This window comes from Megascapheus bottae, chromosome 15 (genome assembly GCF_031878675.1).
Source record: "Megascapheus bottae isolate mThoBot1 chromosome 15, mThoBot2.hap1, whole genome shotgun sequence".
In the NCBI taxonomy this organism is placed as follows: domain Eukaryota; kingdom Metazoa; phylum Chordata; class Mammalia; order Rodentia; family Geomyidae; genus Megascapheus; species Megascapheus bottae.
This window is the reverse complement of record NC_143523.1, coordinates 7558074-7576105: the sequence shown is the minus strand read 5'-3', so window position 1 is coordinate 7576105 and position 18032 is coordinate 7558074. Positions and strand designations below refer to the sequence as shown.

The window sequence follows — 18032 nt, the reverse complement described above, 5'->3', positions numbered from 1 at the left end:
TGCATAGACTTTATTAATTGTAATTAATTTGGAAAAGAACTGATAAAAGTGACCTAATACAGACTCACTGGGTAGACTGGTAGGAAAGGAGGCAGGGTCGGGCACCGTCTAGCTACTTGGACAGCTAAGAGCAGAAGCCAGCCTAGGCAGAGAAGTCTACTAGACTACATCTGAAAAAACAGCAAATAGCAGAGCTGTATATAAGGCTCAATGGTAGAGTGCCAACCTAGCAAATGCTAGGCCCTAAGTTCAAATACTAGTACTGCAAAAACAACCTATAATAACAACTTTTTAGAGACAGATGACTGCAGTTAAGATAAAAACCAGATACATACAGAGGGAATGACAAATAGGGCAGTTTCCTAAGAAGCAGGAAGAGCCATAATCCACAGCCTTCCACAGAAAGAGGAACCTCTACTCCCAATTTCAGAGAGGAAAGAAACAAGGTAAAAGCAGAAAGGTGGAAGAGGGGAGAAAGAACCCAGATAGCACCAAGGATAGACTAGAAAGCCCCACAGATAGGAGAAGCACATGAGTTGCTAGCTTACCAAAGACTAAAATAACTCCCTGTGTGCAAATTATATGCTAAATTGTATGAATTGCTATTTGACCATTTTAATGTGTAAAAACAATTTCATATGACACACTGATAGCAGAGGTTGACTAGATGGGCTTACTTTACAGTGTAAACTATAATGATCCAAAGTATATTGACAACCTAAAAAAAGAAACTCCAAGAAGAGAAATAATGAGTAACCACAATTAGTTGTTTTATACAATTATTTATATGGCAGTGAATCTCCTTTAATCAAAGACAATCATGACAAACCCATAAACTATCAAAAGCTACAATTTGGTAAAACAATCTTTATAAATGCTTAATCATACAATATGTACAATACATGCTGCTTTCCTTTTAGGATTTCACTATCCAGTGGAGTCCTACAAAAGGAGAAAAAAAGATTGACAAATGATAAATGTAAAGTTCATGTAATACACATAAAGTCTAAGTACTGCCTCTCAGTGAGTAGGGCTAGGTTACTCTACATTATTTGTGTGTGTGTGTGTGTGTGTGTGTGTGTGTGTATATATATATATATATATATACATGTGTGTGTACATATGTATATACATACCCCAATATGTATCACTTAAGTTGGTATTGATATACCACATATATAGTGATACATATAAGTGGTATATATATATATATATATATATATATATATGAAACATCCCTTTTCCCTCAAAATGCTTTAACAGAAATGATCATAGAACAAAAGATCAATTAATTGAAATGTATATAAAACTACATATAAGGTCCTTTTGAATGATCAAAAATCATAGAAAATTAGAGCTAGGAAAAAAAATATCTAGTTCAAATATGCCCTCATTGGGCTGGGTGAGGAGTGGGTGCGACTCTTGTGGTAGGACGTACCTATCTACTATGTCCAAAGCCTTGGGTTAACTCATCTTACATCAATTTGTTAGGGCATAAAAAAATCCAAATCTAGCCAGGTGCAGGTAGCTCACACCTATAATTCTAGCTACTTAGGAGGCTGAGATCTTAGGATCATGGTTCAAAGGCAGCCTGGTCAGGAAAATCCATGGCTCTTATTTTCAATTAATCATTAAAAAGAAAAATATCTGGAAGTAGAGCATTAGCTCAAGTTGTACAGCAGTAGCCTTGAGCACAAAAGCTTAGGGACAGTTCCCAAATCCTGAGTTCAAGCCCCAGGACACACACACACCCACAAAAAAAAAGTCCAAATGTGGAACAGTGCCTTGCACTAATTTGCAAGCTGTACTGAAGTAAACTTAGAAGGGATAAAGAGACCCCCACTAGCTGTATCCTGCCTCTGCCTTTTGCACCAGTTCCAGGAATGGAACATTCAATGGAGTAGGAAAACGTTGTGGCGTGGATTGCCAAATAAGTTGTAATAAAACCCTCTATCACATAGAAAAATGTTACCTTTAGTGGCATCAAGTACTTAACCTCTGCTGGCTCTGACTCAAAGCAATTGCAGGTTCAGAAATCTCAAAGGTCTTCACAATTTCCTAGTGGAGAGGAAAAGAAAATTTGGGCAGTGCATTCATACCAAAAGAAGTCAGCCTCAGGATCAAGCAGGGCAACATGCATTCTTACCTCCCAGTCACTGTAACTCAAAGCTATAATTCCTTGATTCCTAATTTGGGTTTGATGATCAATGCCTTCACTTTCATCGATATTAACAGGCTCTGTGGAAAAGACAAAGTTTTTTTAATTTTTTTAAAAAATTATCAAATCAGAACAGGGATTATAAACAATGAATCGTAACAGAAATGAAACGCACCAAGAAGACATTTAAAATATTACATAGTTATAATGCATTATCAACTTGCTAGCAAGTAATCCCACTTGCTTCTATTTGGGGGGGAAAAAAAACCCACCACGTACACTAGCATATCCAAAACATTAGAAAACTACGTATCTATGCACTAAACCACAAAGCAAGGCCATAGAGAGTCCAATATGAAATTGAGAATGTGAAGTATAATGAAAGGACTATGTTCTCTCTTTTTTTTTTTTTCTTTTTTGCCAGTCTCAGGGCTTGTACTCAGGGCCTGGGCACTGTCCTTGGGCTTTCTCAAGGTTAGAGCTCTACTACTTGCGCCACATTCTGGCTTTTTCTATGTATGTGGTACCAAGGAATCGAACCCAGGGCTTTTGTGAGTAGTAGGCAAGCACTCTACCAGCAGGCTACACTCCCAGCCAGCACTATGTTCTCTCCTGAAGACCTTAGAAGGACATGAGGTACAGAAAGAAGGAAATACTAAGGGATTCACAGAATCTCAGGAAGAGAAGAGCTGCCATCCAGGGATACACTGCTCCATTAAAATACAGGGAAATTTTATCTTTTTGTTGTTGTTGTAAATCTTTACAACAGACGTTGAATCGATGAATGTTGAATCCATTAATGTTAAAATATGGTCATGCTTTCTGACTTCAGTTGGCTGGGCAAGATACAACATTTTCATTAAAAATGAAAACCTGTGTGGTGGTGCAGGTCTGTATGTAACCCCAGCACCTGGAAGACTACAGCAGGGAGATCACAAGTTTGAGACCAGTTTAGGGTACATAGTGAGCTCCGGGCCAGCCTGGTGTGAGTCCCAGACTCAAAGGAAAAAAATGTTTTAAGAAAATTTATGAGTTGGGTGCCAGTGGCTCATGCCTATAATCTTAGCTACTCAAGAGGCTGAGATTCATGGTTTAAAGCCAGCCCAGGGAATAAAAGTCAGAATTTTATCTCCTAGGAACCACCAGAAAACCAAAAGTGACACTGTGGCTCAATGTGGTAGAGCGCTAGCCTTGAGCTGAAGAGCTCAGGGACAGTGTATGCCCAGGCCCAGAGTTCAAACCCCATGACCAACACAAAAGAAAAAAAAATTTATGTTTATTAAATATTTGTATTTTTCACCCTCCTGGGGTTTGAACTCAGGGCTTGGGTTCTGTTCCTGAGCTTTTTTGCTCAAAGCTAATACTCTACCATTTGTGCCATAGCTCCACTTTTGGCTTTTTGGCTGGTTAGAAATAAGTGTCTCACAACTGGACACCAGTGGCTCAAGCATGTAATCCTAATTACTCAGAAAGCTGAGATCCAAGGATCACCGTTCAAAGCCAGCCTGGGCACAAAAGTCTGTGAGATTCTCTATCTCCAGTTAACCACTAGAAAACCAGAATTGGTGCTATGGCTCAATTGGTAGAGTGATAGCCTTGAGCTGAAGAGCTTAGGGACACCCAGGCTCAGAGTTCAAACACAATGAGGGACAAAAAAAATCTCACAGACTTTCCTGTCCCAGCTGACTTTGTACCTCAATTCTCAGATCTCAAGCATTCTAGCTAGGATTATAGATGTGGGTCACCAGGAATCAGCTAAAAGGCATTTTGTATACTCTGGAATATTTTCTCTGAATCTAAAGTTTCCAGTATCATTTACCTATTATTGGCAGTCGGTCTTGGTCAAGTCTTATTCTTGCAAAACCATCCTAAAACAAGAGTTTGAAAAGACCAAAATTTAGACTGTCATAGCCAGTAGGTGTGAAAAATTGTTCAATAAGAAATATCTGTAGACAACATGCACTCCATAATGAGACAATGTGGAAGACACTAATTCTCAACATTTTTCTTTAAGCAGGGCCTGGCTGAGGTTTCTATTCAATTCCACATGTTATCTTCCGCTCTGGAATCTCCTAAAGGAAATTCTGAGTTTTTAAAAGCTGATTTACATATACTTTATTGTGCTCACATTTTATCATAATTCTACCACTGGGATCATTTTATTTCAGAGAAATTTGTCAATACAAGTGTTTAGGTAATTTTTTAATTGCCATGTTACATGAAGCTAGATGTATAATTCTTTTTTTTTTGGCATTATGTCAGTGCTCAAAAAGTTTCACCAGTGGTTTACACCTATAACCCAAACCTAGCTACTCAGGAGGCTGAGATTTGAGAATCACTGGTCCAAAGCCAGTCAGGGCATGAAAGTCTGTGATACTCTTACCTCCCATTAACCATCAGAAAACTAGACTTGGCGCTGTAACACAATTTGCTAGGGCCCAGGTCCAGAGTTCAAGCCCCATGACTGACAAAAGTTTCATGTTTTGGAATATTTCAGATTTTGGACTTCTAGATTAAGGACTCTCAATCTGTAATTTCTAAGATATAAAAGCAAAGTATTCAAAATATTTTTCCTAGTCTCTCGTACCTAACATGCATAAAAGAATGCCAATATTTTGATCTACTGGGTCAAACCTATATTATGCCAGTATGTTCCTCCACAGCTTTTTTTTTTTTTTTTGGCCAGTCCTGGGCTTGAGCTCAGGACTTGAACACTATCCTTGGACTTTCTCAAGGCTAGAGCTCTACCACTTGAGCCTCAGCACCACTTCCAGCTTTTTTCTATGTATGTGGTACTGAGGAATCGAACCCGGGTCTTCTTGCACACTAGGCAAGCACTCTAACACTAGGCCAAACTCCCGGCCCCTCTACAGCTTTTATTACACACCTTTTAGCATAGGAAAACATTATCTGAACTCTTACCCGGATAATGAAGGAGACATGGAAGATGTTTTCTACTGTACGTGGGAAAGAATGTGGATCGACCACAAAGTCAAAAAAGGACATTGGAGTATCAGCTACAGAAAAAAAGAGAGAAAGATCTTCAAAACAGATGGACATTGTTGACTAATGCTCCTACCCTAGCTTTTGCCTCAGACAGGATAGAAATACATACTTCACGAGAATACATGCTTCTGGTTTGGGAGGGAGATTGAACTATTCTGGAGGCCAACTTGGCACATTAAGATACAGATGCCTGCTGGCCTGACAGTCCTCTTAAAAGCCATTCTACAGCAACATGATTCCACTCAACATTTTCACCTCATACAAGAGTAAAATGCAGTAAACACATCAGTAGAAGAAAACATTTATGAAAAAAAAAATCACTGGAAAAAAGTTAACTACATATTAATATGGAAGACTAACCACATGAAAAAGTCACATTACAGAAACAAAACCTCCAAAAACAAACCTTTGAAAAGGAAACAGAAAATAGTGAAAACTGACATACCAAGCTTCACAAATTACTATCTCTGGGCAGGAGTTAGATTTTTTCTTTTCTCACTTAAGTTGTATTAGTAAGAAAAAATAATCTTCTAAAGACAGTTATTTCTAAAAGGAGGAAGTTTCATTATATATTACCAGAAAGAAAGTCATTCAAATACAGCTTTTTTTTTTTTGTCTGTTGCAGGACTTTAACTCTGGGCCTGGGCATAGTCCCTGAGCTCTTCAGCTCAAGGCCACCTTCCTACCCCTTGAGCCACAATGCCACTTCTGGTTTTCTAGTGGTTAATTGTAGGTAAGAGTCTCATTGACTTTAGTGCCCAGGCTGGCTTTGAACCGTGATCCTCAGAGCTCAGCCTCCTGAGTAGCTAGGATTACAGGTGTGAGCCACTGTGCCTGGCTAGCTAACTTTTAAAGAATAAGGCACTTCTACATAATTTAAGGGCCTTTTAAATAAACATCAAATACAAATAACCTCACTAAAGCTATATAAAACATTTGATAAGTTGCTGCCAGGAGTGGGGGGAGGGGGGATTGTACTGAAGCTTGAAATCAGGACCTGGGTGCTATCCCCTTACCTTTTTCAAAACTCAAGGCTGGTCCTCTACTACTTGAAACAACACCTGCATTTCTAGCTTTTTGGTGCTAATGAACTTTCCTCCCTAAGATGGCTTCAAATTACGATCCTCACATTTTAAGCCTTGTGAGTAGCTAAGAGTACAGGACCAAGCCACCAGCTCAAACTACTCTACTTTTAATTTTGTCCTACTTACGATCTTCTCGAAAATATGTTTGCAACAATCCCAAGATTCTTTCTACTTCTTTTTCTGTTGCTTCCTGATGAGACTCTTCCATACATTTCAACTGGAAAAAAATGAATCTACTGTCAAGCTGACTGGCCTCCATGCTTGCTACTTCATCATCATTCCTTCTCTCTTGAACATCATAACTCCTCAAGTCTTTCGTTAGAAACTACTAGCAATTTTAAGCTTCATCTTAAAATTTATAGTAAAAAATATAAAACGTTTAAGACAGTGGTTCACAATTTTAATACTCCCCTCTCCCACCCAGGCATTGTCTGACAATAACTAGAGTTTGGGCTGTCACAACTTAGGGTTGAAGGTACAATCGGGCATCTAGTAAGTAGGGGTCAGAGACGCTATTAAGCACTTTATAACACCCAGGAAACCTCCACAGAGCAAAGTATTATCTGACTCTAAATTTTTACAGCACTGAAGATGAGATACCCTGATAGACAAGAACAAGTTAAAACTATACAAAAATGTTAAGGCTTAAATAAAATGATTAATTAAATAATAGAACCTGACTCTGTATCCTAAAAAAGACAGCCAGTTACATACATGACATCAACGATATTTTAACTTTATGTGGTCTAAAGGAACAAACCTGAGCAGGCATTGCTCGCTGTTCATCGATCGTACGTGCTCTTCTTGGACGATCGACTCGAGGCTTTGGCACTGGGAGCTCTCCTTGTATTGAACCCAACCTAATGAAAAATATGCTTTCAAGTACTTTTGCTTCATTTCACTAAGAGCAGTAGGCATGGTAGAATCAAATTCACACCAGACATCGGTAACATATGAGCTGCATCATCAGACCAAGACTGATAATGTTTGTGACATCCTGTCTGCTCCTTCTATCTATAAGTTTGGCTCAGCCAGATACTTCCTCAAACACCTCCATGGTGCCCTGTGTACTGGCTGGTGTATGTCAGGTCTTTCCAGCTAGCCTGTTGTTTTGATGTACAGAGCCAATTTACACATCATGGCAAGGATGAGCAGGGGAGGGGGGGGAGAAGGGGGCAAAATCAAAGCTGCTCCCATGGGGTCAAAGCCTTCATATAGTAGCAGAACCATGGCAGAGGTTTACACCCTGGGACAACAGATGTCCCTGTCAGCATTAGGGTCAAACAAAGGCCACAGGATTGCTTTCCTTTGGGGTTATATCAACTAAAAACACATATTGTTCAACTAGAACTATGCATGCATCACATAGAGATCAAGGCCCCAGGAATCTAGATTCATGTGCTCTTTACCCTTGAGATTAAAATGTATGGACTAGAAGGATAGAGACCAACGCACAGATTGTGTCAACACAATGTGGTAGATTCTACAGTGTTGTAGAAAAATGCTACTTAGGTGCTAGAAGAGTACTGAGGCAGATATCTACCCAAACATAGGAGAGATTAGGTTGGGAAATCTGATCCTGTGCTCCTGATCCCACTGGAGAAGTCATTGAAAGCCTTCAGGTTGGGACACGTGGACAAGTAAATCTCACCAGATAGGAAAGAAAGGGACAAGGACATTGGAAGTGGAGATACTGGCAAGTGCAGACTTGTGTAGTCTTCACTGAAGAAGGAAACTAGGCTGGATGAGGAGGTACCGTTTAAGATGTTATGTAAACATAGATGCTAGAACTTGATGGAGCTTAGCACACAGAACAGAAAGAATCAAAGATTGAGACTTGATTTGTCCTACAATAAAGAACCGTGTTTTTTACCCTTGTTACTGAGGCCAAATCTTTACCACAAACCTACCATAATTTGTACTTTCAGTGTTTTCTAACTATACTACTACCAGGACAAGTGTCCATGAGCTGTATCATGTAAGAAAGAAAAGACTGAACCAACTGAGAAGGTTATCTAGAGAAAAATATGCTCTAGGTAACAGGACCATGGTGCTGAACGGTGTCTAACAAAAGAATCAGCTGGAACACTTCTTAGTTTCTCCTAGTACCAAACTAAGAAAGTAGACAGAAGCCAATTTCATTTGAAAATAAAAACTCCTGAAAATGAGAGTTGCATCCTTAAAGATAACAAAATATATAATTTACAAATATTAGAGTTGTATCCAAACAGCAATCTAGGCAGTTTACATGCTCAAGTAGCCTGAGTGATCACACTACAGAACACTACAATAAATGGCCCTTGCATACACTGCACAAATTGTAAGTATCCCGAGTAAGAGGTATCACCTTACACAGCAAGGACTTCAAAGATAAGACAAAACCAGATGTTCGCTACAGACCCCAAATCTGATGTGCTAGAATACCAACAGTCCAGAGCCTTGGTAAGGAGGTTCTGGTCCAAAATCATCTCTGCTAAGGCAGGATGAGAGGTCCTTTAAGACTCCATCTGCAAGAAGAGTTTATGGACTTCTAATTCTAAGTCCACATAGTCTAAACAATGGCTTCACGGGTGGTAGCCTAATTCTGAAAGATCTTTGTTCCTATAATGAAACATAAAGATTTACAAATAGTCTATTGAATTTTAAAGATAGACTTACAGAAAATGGAACGTATGGGTCTTATTAAAGGTATTTTCTGCTGTTTTGCCCGATATTGTCCAGGAACGGATTATGAATTCCAAATCAGAACTATCTCCATCACGGAGGAATTCTTCAGCTTCTAGTGGATTTATACCCATATATGTCAGCTACAAAAAAAGAAAAAAAAAAATTAAACCACAAGCAATCATTTACCACATCCAATAATCTTTATCACTATACCTTTAAGAGACCTGACACAAAAACTTGCTTTCCGCATATTAATATGATGACTCAATTACTGTAAAAATTATACATAAGTTCCTAATCAAAGGTACCTTTTTTTTGCCGGTCCTAGGGCTTGACACAGAGCCTGAGCACTGTCCTTGGGCTTTTTCCTCAAAGCTAGCACTCTGCCACTTGAACCATAGCACCACTTCTGGCCTTTTCTATGTATGCGGTACCGAGGAATAGAACTTGGGTCTTTGTGCATGCTAGGTAAGCACTCTACCAGTAGGCCAAACTCCTGGCCCCAAAGGTACCCTCTCTTTGACGGAAAATATGCCTCAGTGTATTTAGAACTTTGGGTGAGAAAGTGAAATGACTGAAAGCAAGTGGTTCTTACCAGGGTGATTCTGTCCCCAGGGATCTTTTGGCAGAGCCAAAATTTTTGGTTGTCACAATTAACATGTTACTGTTTCACCGTTGTCCCTTTACTGGGTATAGGTGCCTGCAAGACTCAGCAGATCAATCAAGAGTGCCAGTCAGGCCTTGCACAGTAGCTCAGGTCTGTAATCCTAACTACTCAGGAGGCTTCAGATCTGAGGATCTCGGGTTGAAGCCAGCCCAGGCAGGCAAGTCTGAGACACTCTCATCTCTAATAAACTCCTGAAAAGCCTGAAGGGGAGCTGTGGTTCAAGTGGTAGAGCATTTTTGCTCAGGGATAGTGCCCAAGTCCCGAGTTCAAGTTCGAAGACCAGCACACACAAAAAAATATGCCAGACAGAACTAAGCTCCTTAGAGACTGTTGTATCACTAACAGTTCAGCTATGTTCAAAACTATGTTGACATAAATACAAAATACTGCATCCCAAATGAAAAGCTCCCAGATAAAAAAAAAAAAAAAAAGAAGCTTAGTCTCCTCCCTAAAGGTCTCTACTTAACTTGTGCTTTCAATATGCCCAGATATCAGAAGAGGAGCAGCAGTGAGGACTGCTTTTCACCCCGGGGCGAGCCAGCAAAAGTTCTCTCAACTCAAACAATCTTATAGAAAATGTAATCCATTCACTTTCATTTCATGAAAAAGACAAACATTGCATCATCCTGTCGAATAGCCAAGCTACTCAAGTAAAATAGAAACTTCACAAAAACCCTTGAAGAGCTCAACTTCATCAAGGCTCACAGTACCTCCGCAGGGCTCCAAGGGCCTGGTCAAAGTAACATGATGGGGAAACCATCCATCCATCCTCCGCCTGGCATCCAGTCACCACTGTACCCCGGTACGAGGAAGTTCCCACAGTACTCTGCTCAGACCTACCAACCTTTTCCTCAGCATCTATTTTGTACGTTGTATACTTGGGAAGGCCTTCCCCTGCCCGAGTCTAGACTACTATACACGTTAAGTTTTATATTGTTGCCTTAAGACTTCTAAAATTTATTCTGATTTTTTAAAGTATGGAGCTTTACCTTATTTTTTTAAAATAATTATTAAAAAAGCCAGAAGTGAGCCAGGTGCAGTGGCTCATGCCTGTAACCCTAGCTACTCAGGAGGCTAAGATCTGAGGATCGCATGCAGTTCAAAGCCAGCCCGAGCACTAAAGTCCGTGAGATTCCTATCTCCAATTGATCACTAGAAAACAGGAAGTGGCGCTGTGGCACAAGGGGCAGGGTGGTACAGCCTTGAGCTAAAGAGCTCAGGGACAGCACCTAGGCCCAGAGTTCAAGCCCCATGACTGACAGAAAAAAAAAAAAAAAAAAAAAAACAGAAGCAGAACTGTGGCTCAAGTGGTAGAGCCCAAGACTTAGGCACAAAAACTCAGGGACAGTGCCTAGGCCATGAATTCAAGCCCCAGGACTGGCACCAAAACAAACAAATAAACAAAATATATATATGGAAAGATATACCACTCTACCACTAGGCTATGCTCCTGGCCCCTATATTAAGGCTTTAAACACAAATTGGAAAACCATTGTCCGCATTATGACTTTACAAAATAATCACTTTATTGGGTTAGATTTCACAGTACTAAGTCTTTTTTTTTTCCTTCCCCTCCTTACCTCTACCATGAAACCCACAGCCTCACACAGTGAGGCTTGGAAAGTGTGCCACCACTGAGCTACTATACCCCTATTCCTTTTTAATTTTTATTTTGAGACTGTCAATATGTAGCACACACTTGCATTCCTCCTGCTTCAGCCTCCTGAGTCACTGGGATTACAGACCTGATCTACCACACCAGTTTAAATCATTGGAATAACCATTGAAACAATGTATCCAGCCCTAAAGTCAATGTCTGTACTAAGGTGGATCTTCCTGTGCTAGGACAGAGCTATCCCCAACAACAGAGTACCACGAAAGATCACCGTGTGCCTTTTATTTTTGCACAACTTCATCTAGAAAAATGAAATTTCACATGTAACCAAACTAAGACACAAAGGAAGATGAATAAATCAAAATGAAAAACTGCCATCATATCATATGGTTATAAAATATGCTCAAAGGCAAACCAAAATATGCCTCCTCATCAGTCCTTCTCCTCTCCAACTGAGCTCTGGCCCTGCAGAGTGGGCTCCCCTGTAACCCCTCCCAGGCTGAGAATGACCTAGAACACATATGAAATGACTGAGGATCCAGAGCAGAGTCCTAAAACAGAAAGCTAAGAGATTCAACTGCTACGAGTTCCCACCCTTAATCTAACACATGCTTCAGCTTTCATTGTCAATCTTTTTAGAAGAGCCTGAGTCCAGAAAAAAAAAAGAATTAGAAAAAGGATATACAGTGAAAACTACTGACAAAATGACGTAAGCAAAGAAGGTAATTTATACAACAGAAAAAAAAACAACAACATTTTAAATTAAAATTCTGTAGCTTTGAACTTACTAGAGCTTCAACGTATCTTAACATATCGAATGAGTTCAGATCTGAGCGTAGCTGCTTTGCTTTCTCTTTGCCTAAATCTGAAGCCAGAACAAGAAAGTGGGCATCTAAGACTGCTTCTCTTGCTCGGGACACTATGGAGAAAGGAAGGAAACACACACATTAGGAAACAGACAGTATCCACAGACATTTTCCTATTTTTCCATCTACTTTCAAGTGTCTTTTTTTTTTTTGCTAGTCCTGGGGCTTAAACTCAGGGCCTGACACTGTCCTTGGGCTTCCTCAAGGATAGCGCTCTACCTCTGCAGCCACAGCAGCACCACTTCCAGCTTCTTCTGTGTACATGGTACAGAGGAATCAAACTCAGGCCTTCATGCATGCTTACGCGAGCACTCTCCACTAGGCCACCATCCCAGGCCTACACAATGTTTTTCTTGAAAGACTGGAAACCCCGGGGGGGGGGGGGGGTTGCGGTTGTTTGGCCTAGTGGTAGAGTGCTTGCCTTGCATGCATGAAGACCCGGGTTCGATTCCTCGGTACCACATACATAGAAAAAAGCCGGAAGTGGTGCTGAGGCTCAAGTGGTAGAGCGCTAGCCTTGAGAAAGTCCAAGGACTGTGCTCAGGCCCTGAGCTCAAGCCCAGGACTGGCAAAAAAAAAAAAAAAAAGACTGGAAACCAACCAGACCCACCTTCTTCTAAAAGTGGCTCCATCCCAAAATCTCAGGACTGACCAAGCTTCCCAAAAGGAGGTGGTCTCTAGCTTTTATACTGAATCACAACTGCTTCATAACCCTAGGGTAACAAAACCTCTATCATGAAACATCTGGATTTTCCCTTTGACTCAAGTAACCCATCATTCCACGTAAATCATCAAATGTCTACTACAAGTAGGGGAGAGACAGAATGAAGTTCAGGGAGGTGAAGGAAAGTTCAACCAATCAGAGGACAAAGTAGAACCAGTAAGGCAGAGTTTGGCAAACCCTGTAATGACAGGGATCCCGAAAGATGCTGGCTGCTGAGTAGCTGCTCTGGGCCCTGTTCTCCATCCTTCTTTCCCATCAGCCCCATGGCACATGCAAGGAAGGAATTACAGACATTACATCCACTGCTGCTACGCATCGAGAATTCCATTTGTGAGCAACTCCTGGGGCCCAACTGATTTAAAATTTCACCTTAAACCTCTACCTCAAATCCAGGAGACTGACAAGCCGGGGAGAGGGTAATGAGGTAGATAAATGGCCAGTCAGATGTAGAGTAAATAAGTCAGAAAAGACAGTGAGGAGGCTGTGGATGCTGGCAATGGAAGCAAGTAACTATGTGGGGGGGTCGGAGGCCTATTGGGGAGAAAGAGGGTTATTTGGTTCCTGGAGTTTCCACATGAGAATATTTAGATGTAGCAAATGTGGTAGCCCAAGGGGAGTTGAAAGGAGACCACAGTTATATCCAAATTGACCAAATGGAAGACTCCAGGTGTTTAAAGGTCATAAGTAGCCACACTAATGACCTTCCAGTACTCAAAGATGAGGAATCAAGGAGTCAGGACACGGCCAATCATGCTGACACTTTTTTTTAAAAACCACTATATCTGCATTCTCTCTTTAGGTTCCCACAGAACTGTGAGAAGGGCCTGGCAGGAACAAGGGTCTAGGTAGCTGTCTTAGAGACCACCATCTGTGCACTGTCACTGAACAAGACTTGAACACAACAACCACTATCCCGGCCGTTGATGCTGCTGCTGCTTTTCCTTCAAACTAAGACTTGGGTGCATGTTCATCCTGGGACTTTAACTCAGTGGGTCATGGGGCTTGAACTCTGGGCCTGGACTCTGTCCCTGAGCTCAAGGATACTGCCCAACCCCGAGCCTGGGCACTCTCCCAGAGCTACCATCCTACCCTTGAGCCGCAGCCCCACTCCCCATTTTCTAGTGGATAATTGGAGGTAAGCATCTCAAGTTCTTTAGTGCCTGCACTGGCTTTGAACCGCAATCCTTAGATCTCAGCCTCTGTCTCTAAACTTTTGTGCTCAAGGCTAGCACTCTACCATTTGAGCCATGATTCCATCTCTACCGTTTTTGGTATCTTACTGGAGTTAAGGGTTTCATGGACTTTTCTGCTGAGGCTGGCTTCAAACTCTGACCCTAAGCTCACAGATATCTGAGTACTTAGGATAAAAGGTTTGAGTCACCAATACCGGGCTCAAACTAAAATTATTTTTTTCATATATTTTTTATTGTAATTAATAAAAGGGTTACATTATATTCACCAGATAGAAGGGTGCATTACTTCACAAACATTGATACCCTTTCTCATGTCTTGGTCCCCAAATTTATTATTTTTTTAAGTGCCATAAACTGGACTTCAATTCTCTCAGCTGGATCCTTTCTCTCGTGCCTGGGATTGGTGCCCAACAGGTACATGGAGGCATAACTTCCTGTACTAGGTTCTAGGTGAAAACTCACTGAGCAGAAGGAGATGGGAGCAGAGGTCAGAAAAAATAACAAGATTTCAGAGGCTAGCTCAGTTCATCATTCATCCAGTCAACAAATGGGATGCACGCATGCAAAACTCTCAGGCGTGAACTGGCAACAAAACAAGGGTGAGAGGCTTGTCTGAACTCCGTGGGACCCACCCCGGAACTGGACACGATGCCCTTGACATGTGCTGCAAGGAAAGACAGAGGTTTCCGATCTGGTGACGCACTTGGACGCCTCTAAAATTAAAATGATCCCGAGCACGTATGTGCGGTAGGACAGGACATAATGCATCACCTCCGTTAAACAGAGTGTTGGCCTCTTCCAGGACTTCGGTTAATTTGTCGCTCGCGTTCAATATATCCTCTCGGTTTTCTACGGAAAAAAAAAAAATAGGAACTCTGAGCACCGCGCTCCATCGCTCGCGATGACCCGTTGTCCTGAAGTTCCCATCCGCCCTGGAAATGACTTCAGGTGTCTCCTCTAACCCAGTGGGCACGGAAGGAGAAAGGCGGTGCTGCCTGAAGAAGCAAGAACTGCTATCAGCCAACCGCGACTCCCGCCACCGCACCCCGCAGGGCTCCCCGCGTCGGCTGCCTAACTCTGCCGAGACGGTGCCCGCCGGGCCGGAGAGCCCGCCGAGGACGGCGCCGCGGGATCCGCGTCCGACTCGGCCCCGCCGGCGAGCGGAGGCCGGGCGCGCGCGGCGCCGGCGCCCTCGCTCTTCCGGCGGGCCCCGCCGAGGCGGTGGGGGGGGACGGGGGTGAACAAACGCGGAGACCCGCGTCCCCCGCCCCGGCCCGCGCGCTCCCGGGACTCGCCGAGTCCCCGGGACCCGCGCCCGGCCGCACACCCGGCCCGCACCCGACCGGAGGCGCCGCCTTACGCTGGACGGAGTTGATGAGCGCCCGGTACTGATGGCGGATCTGGCGGCACAGGCCGTGGTCCGTCTTTTCCTCCAGGGCGGCTGGGTCGAGCATCTCGTCCCCGGAATCCGACGGGTCCGAGTCGTCCAGGCTCGGGCCCTCCGGGGCCGCCCTGCGCTCGTGCGCGGCGCCGCGCCGGGACAGCGGGGAGCGCGAGCGGGAGCGCGAGCCGGTGCGATCCCGGTGCGGGTCGCGGCCTCGGCCCCGGGCCTCGGGCCCGCAGCCGCCGCTGTCCCCCGACATCGCGCCCAACCGCCTTGCAAGTTCGGGACGGCGGAAGTTCGCGCCAGAAACTGAAACCCCGCTGGGCGCGAGCGCCGGCGCCGGCGGAACCGGGGCCCGGGCCAGCGCGCCGGACCACAGCGACGCCTGTGGCTGGAGGCCGCCACCCGGCCGGGGCGGGCGCAGGTGCCCGGGCAGCCGGGTCCCCGCGCAGCCACGTCCCCTTGCCATCCTCTCTGCCCACCCTGCTGCAGCTGCATCTGCCTGGAGTCCCCTTGGTCCCCTGGACACAGCAGGATCACAAGAAGAAGTAAAAAGGAACAGTGTCCCTTGGCCTTTCTCATAAACTCTGTTAACCGGGCTAAATGTTCTGCAGCAGGCCGGTACGTTCGCAGGCCTGAAAAGGTCCAAGAAAGATGATGCTCTAGGCCTTACAGTATCAACGACAAATGGACGCAATTCGCCCCATGAGTTTTGGATCAGATAGCAAATGCTTCCCAGAAGTTCACTTTGATGCTGAGAACACGTTTTATTTCCTCAAGGGAACATCATAAACAGATTCGGTACAGTAAGAGCCCAGAAAAGACTGTATTGTGTGTCTCACGTGCTATTCTTTTTTTTTTTTTTTTTTTTTTTGCCAGTCCTGGGCTTGAACTCAGGGCCTGGGCACTGTCCTTGGGCTTTCTCAAGGCTAGAGCTCTACCACTTGAGCCACAGCAGCATTTCTGGGTTTTTTTCTGTGTCTATGGCACCAAGGAATGGAACCCGCGTCTTCGTGCATGTTAGGCAAGCACTCTACCACTAGGCCCTACTTCCAGTCCTCAAGTGCTATTCTTGCAGAGGCACTGTCACTGTGTCCAGAAGAAGGGTTTATGAAATTTTCTTCTTTTTAAAAGCAGGGACGCTCCCTCCACTTAAGGTTTCAGTCCCAAGTCCTTGACTTTAATCGCAGCATAAGAATTTCCAGACAAGTCACAGTGGTTACCAAAACATAGCAAAGCTGTATTGAGTAAGCAAGCGAGCAAGCAGAAAGGCAGAGGCACTTTGGAACAGATACAGTGAGGGTGCTCAAAGGAAGACACATGGGGCTCGTTGACATGCAAGCTACAGATAGCTCAAGATGGATAGATCAAGGCAAGGTTTGATTTAAAATGATTTTATGATAAGTATCTTTTGGGGGGAATTATGGGGCTTGACCTCTGCCTGGGCGCTGTCCCTGAGCTCTTCAGCTCAAGGCTACTGCCCTACCCTTGAGCCAGGCCCCACTTCCCATTTTCTAGAGGTTAATTGGAGATAAGAGTCTTAAATTCTTTTGTGCCTGGGCTGGCTTTGAACCTTGATCTCAGCCTCCGAAGTAGCTAGGATTACAGATGTGAGCTACCACACCCACCCAGCAGGATAAGTATTTTTCTTTGTCCTCACTCCAGGCACATTTACTCACTCGTACTATTACACTGTTTTCACTTAGGCTCAGGATCATCTTCTGACCTTCCCATTAAACTTTATCATTATGTTTGGGCATCCCTTCAAAGAAAGGATGCATTCTGCCAGGTATCCAACCTTGACATAAGTACTTTGTGCCTGGAGGAGTCATTTTCCCAAGTATTTGCCTTTCCAAGATACATGTCTTTTTTTTTTTTTTAATGACGTGCTTGCTGAGTTTTTAGGAACCCTAATTCTTTTTGGGCCAGTATGCAATGCCAGGTGGAGAAAGCTGCTCTTGCTCTTTTTGCTGATGAAGGCATATGAGTTAAAACAAAGAAACCGTGCTTCTGTGCTCAACACGGGGTTCGGGACAGGTACACTATTTTTTTAATTTATTTATTTTGTTGGGGAGGGGGTCATGGGGCTTGAACTTGGCCTAGGTGCTGCTTTTAGCTCCAGGCTACCACCCTACCCTTGAGCCAAGCTCCACTTCCCGTTTTGTAGAGGTTAATGGAGATAATAGTCTCAGGTCCTTTTGTGCCCGGGATGGCTTTGAAACTTGATCCTCAGATCTCGGCCTCCTGAGTAGCTAGGATTGCAGGCGTAAGCCACCACCCAGGAGAAGTGGGGAAGGCCCACTTGATTGGTTACACCAGGATTGCTCCAAATGGGTCAGGGTCATCTCATTCCCCTTCTCCAGTGACTGCTCTAGGGACAGGCTTGTAATTCTGACCTGACCAGACACACTGGATGATCATGCCTTTTACATGATCGCATGTTTGTGGCCATCTCCTACTCAGGAAGTGACAATCATGCAAAAAGTCTAGAGTACCGAGGACAGTGAAGACAAAGGGCCGTCCTTGCTCAATTGCTGAACATTCCCTTGCCCTTCAGACTCCTAAAGTAGCTCACACACACATCCTATGGTGTAAATCACTCCCAATTATAATTGTTACTTGCAACTCAATGCACTGCAGCCAAAACACTTAGCATACCTCTAAGTG

General features: G+C 43.6%; 2 protein-coding genes across 2 annotated transcripts in view; one reads left to right on the top strand and one right to left on the bottom strand.

Moving 5' to 3' along the window:
- Positions 1-766: 766 nt before the first annotated feature.
- Nsmce4a (NSE4A component of SMC5/6 complex) lies at positions 767-15679 on the bottom strand. The gene is made up of 11 exons (XM_090345719.1): positions 15342-15679; positions 14753-14830; positions 11987-12117; positions 8908-9056; positions 7010-7109; positions 6376-6466; positions 5081-5175; positions 3978-4026; positions 2147-2238; positions 1973-2058; positions 767-942 (listed from the first exon to the last, which is right to left on the bottom strand). The coding sequence occupies exons 1-10, from the start codon at positions 15622-15624 to the stop codon at positions 1984-1986; spliced, it is 1143 nt and encodes a 380-aa protein (XP_090201845.1). The 5' UTR covers positions 15625-15679; the 3' UTR covers positions 767-942; positions 1973-1983.
- The window catches only part of LOC150053743 (transforming acidic coiled-coil-containing protein 2-like), a 52547-nt gene continuing 49941 nt past the window's right edge, over positions 15427-18032 (top strand). The window contains exon 1 of the mRNA XM_090345508.1: positions 15427-16166. The gene's annotated coding sequence lies outside the window, so the exon portion shown is untranslated. The remainder of the gene's footprint in view (positions 16167-18032) is intronic.

Bases quoted from the DNA above. Each gene is read 5' to 3' on its own strand.
- Nsmce4a (XM_090345719.1), bottom strand. From the start codon at position 15,624: ATGTCGGGGGACAGCGGCGGCTGCGGGCCCGAGGCCCGGGGCCGAGGC. The intron at 12,118-14,752 runs GTGATGCATTAT...CTTTCTCCATAG, and splicing joins CAACACTCTGTTTAACGGAG to TGTCCCGAGCAAGAGAAGCA. The intron at 4,027-5,080 runs GTAAGAGTTCAG...CTCTTGTTTTAG, and splicing joins ATGTCTCCTTCATTATCCGG to GATGGTTTTGCAAGAATAAG.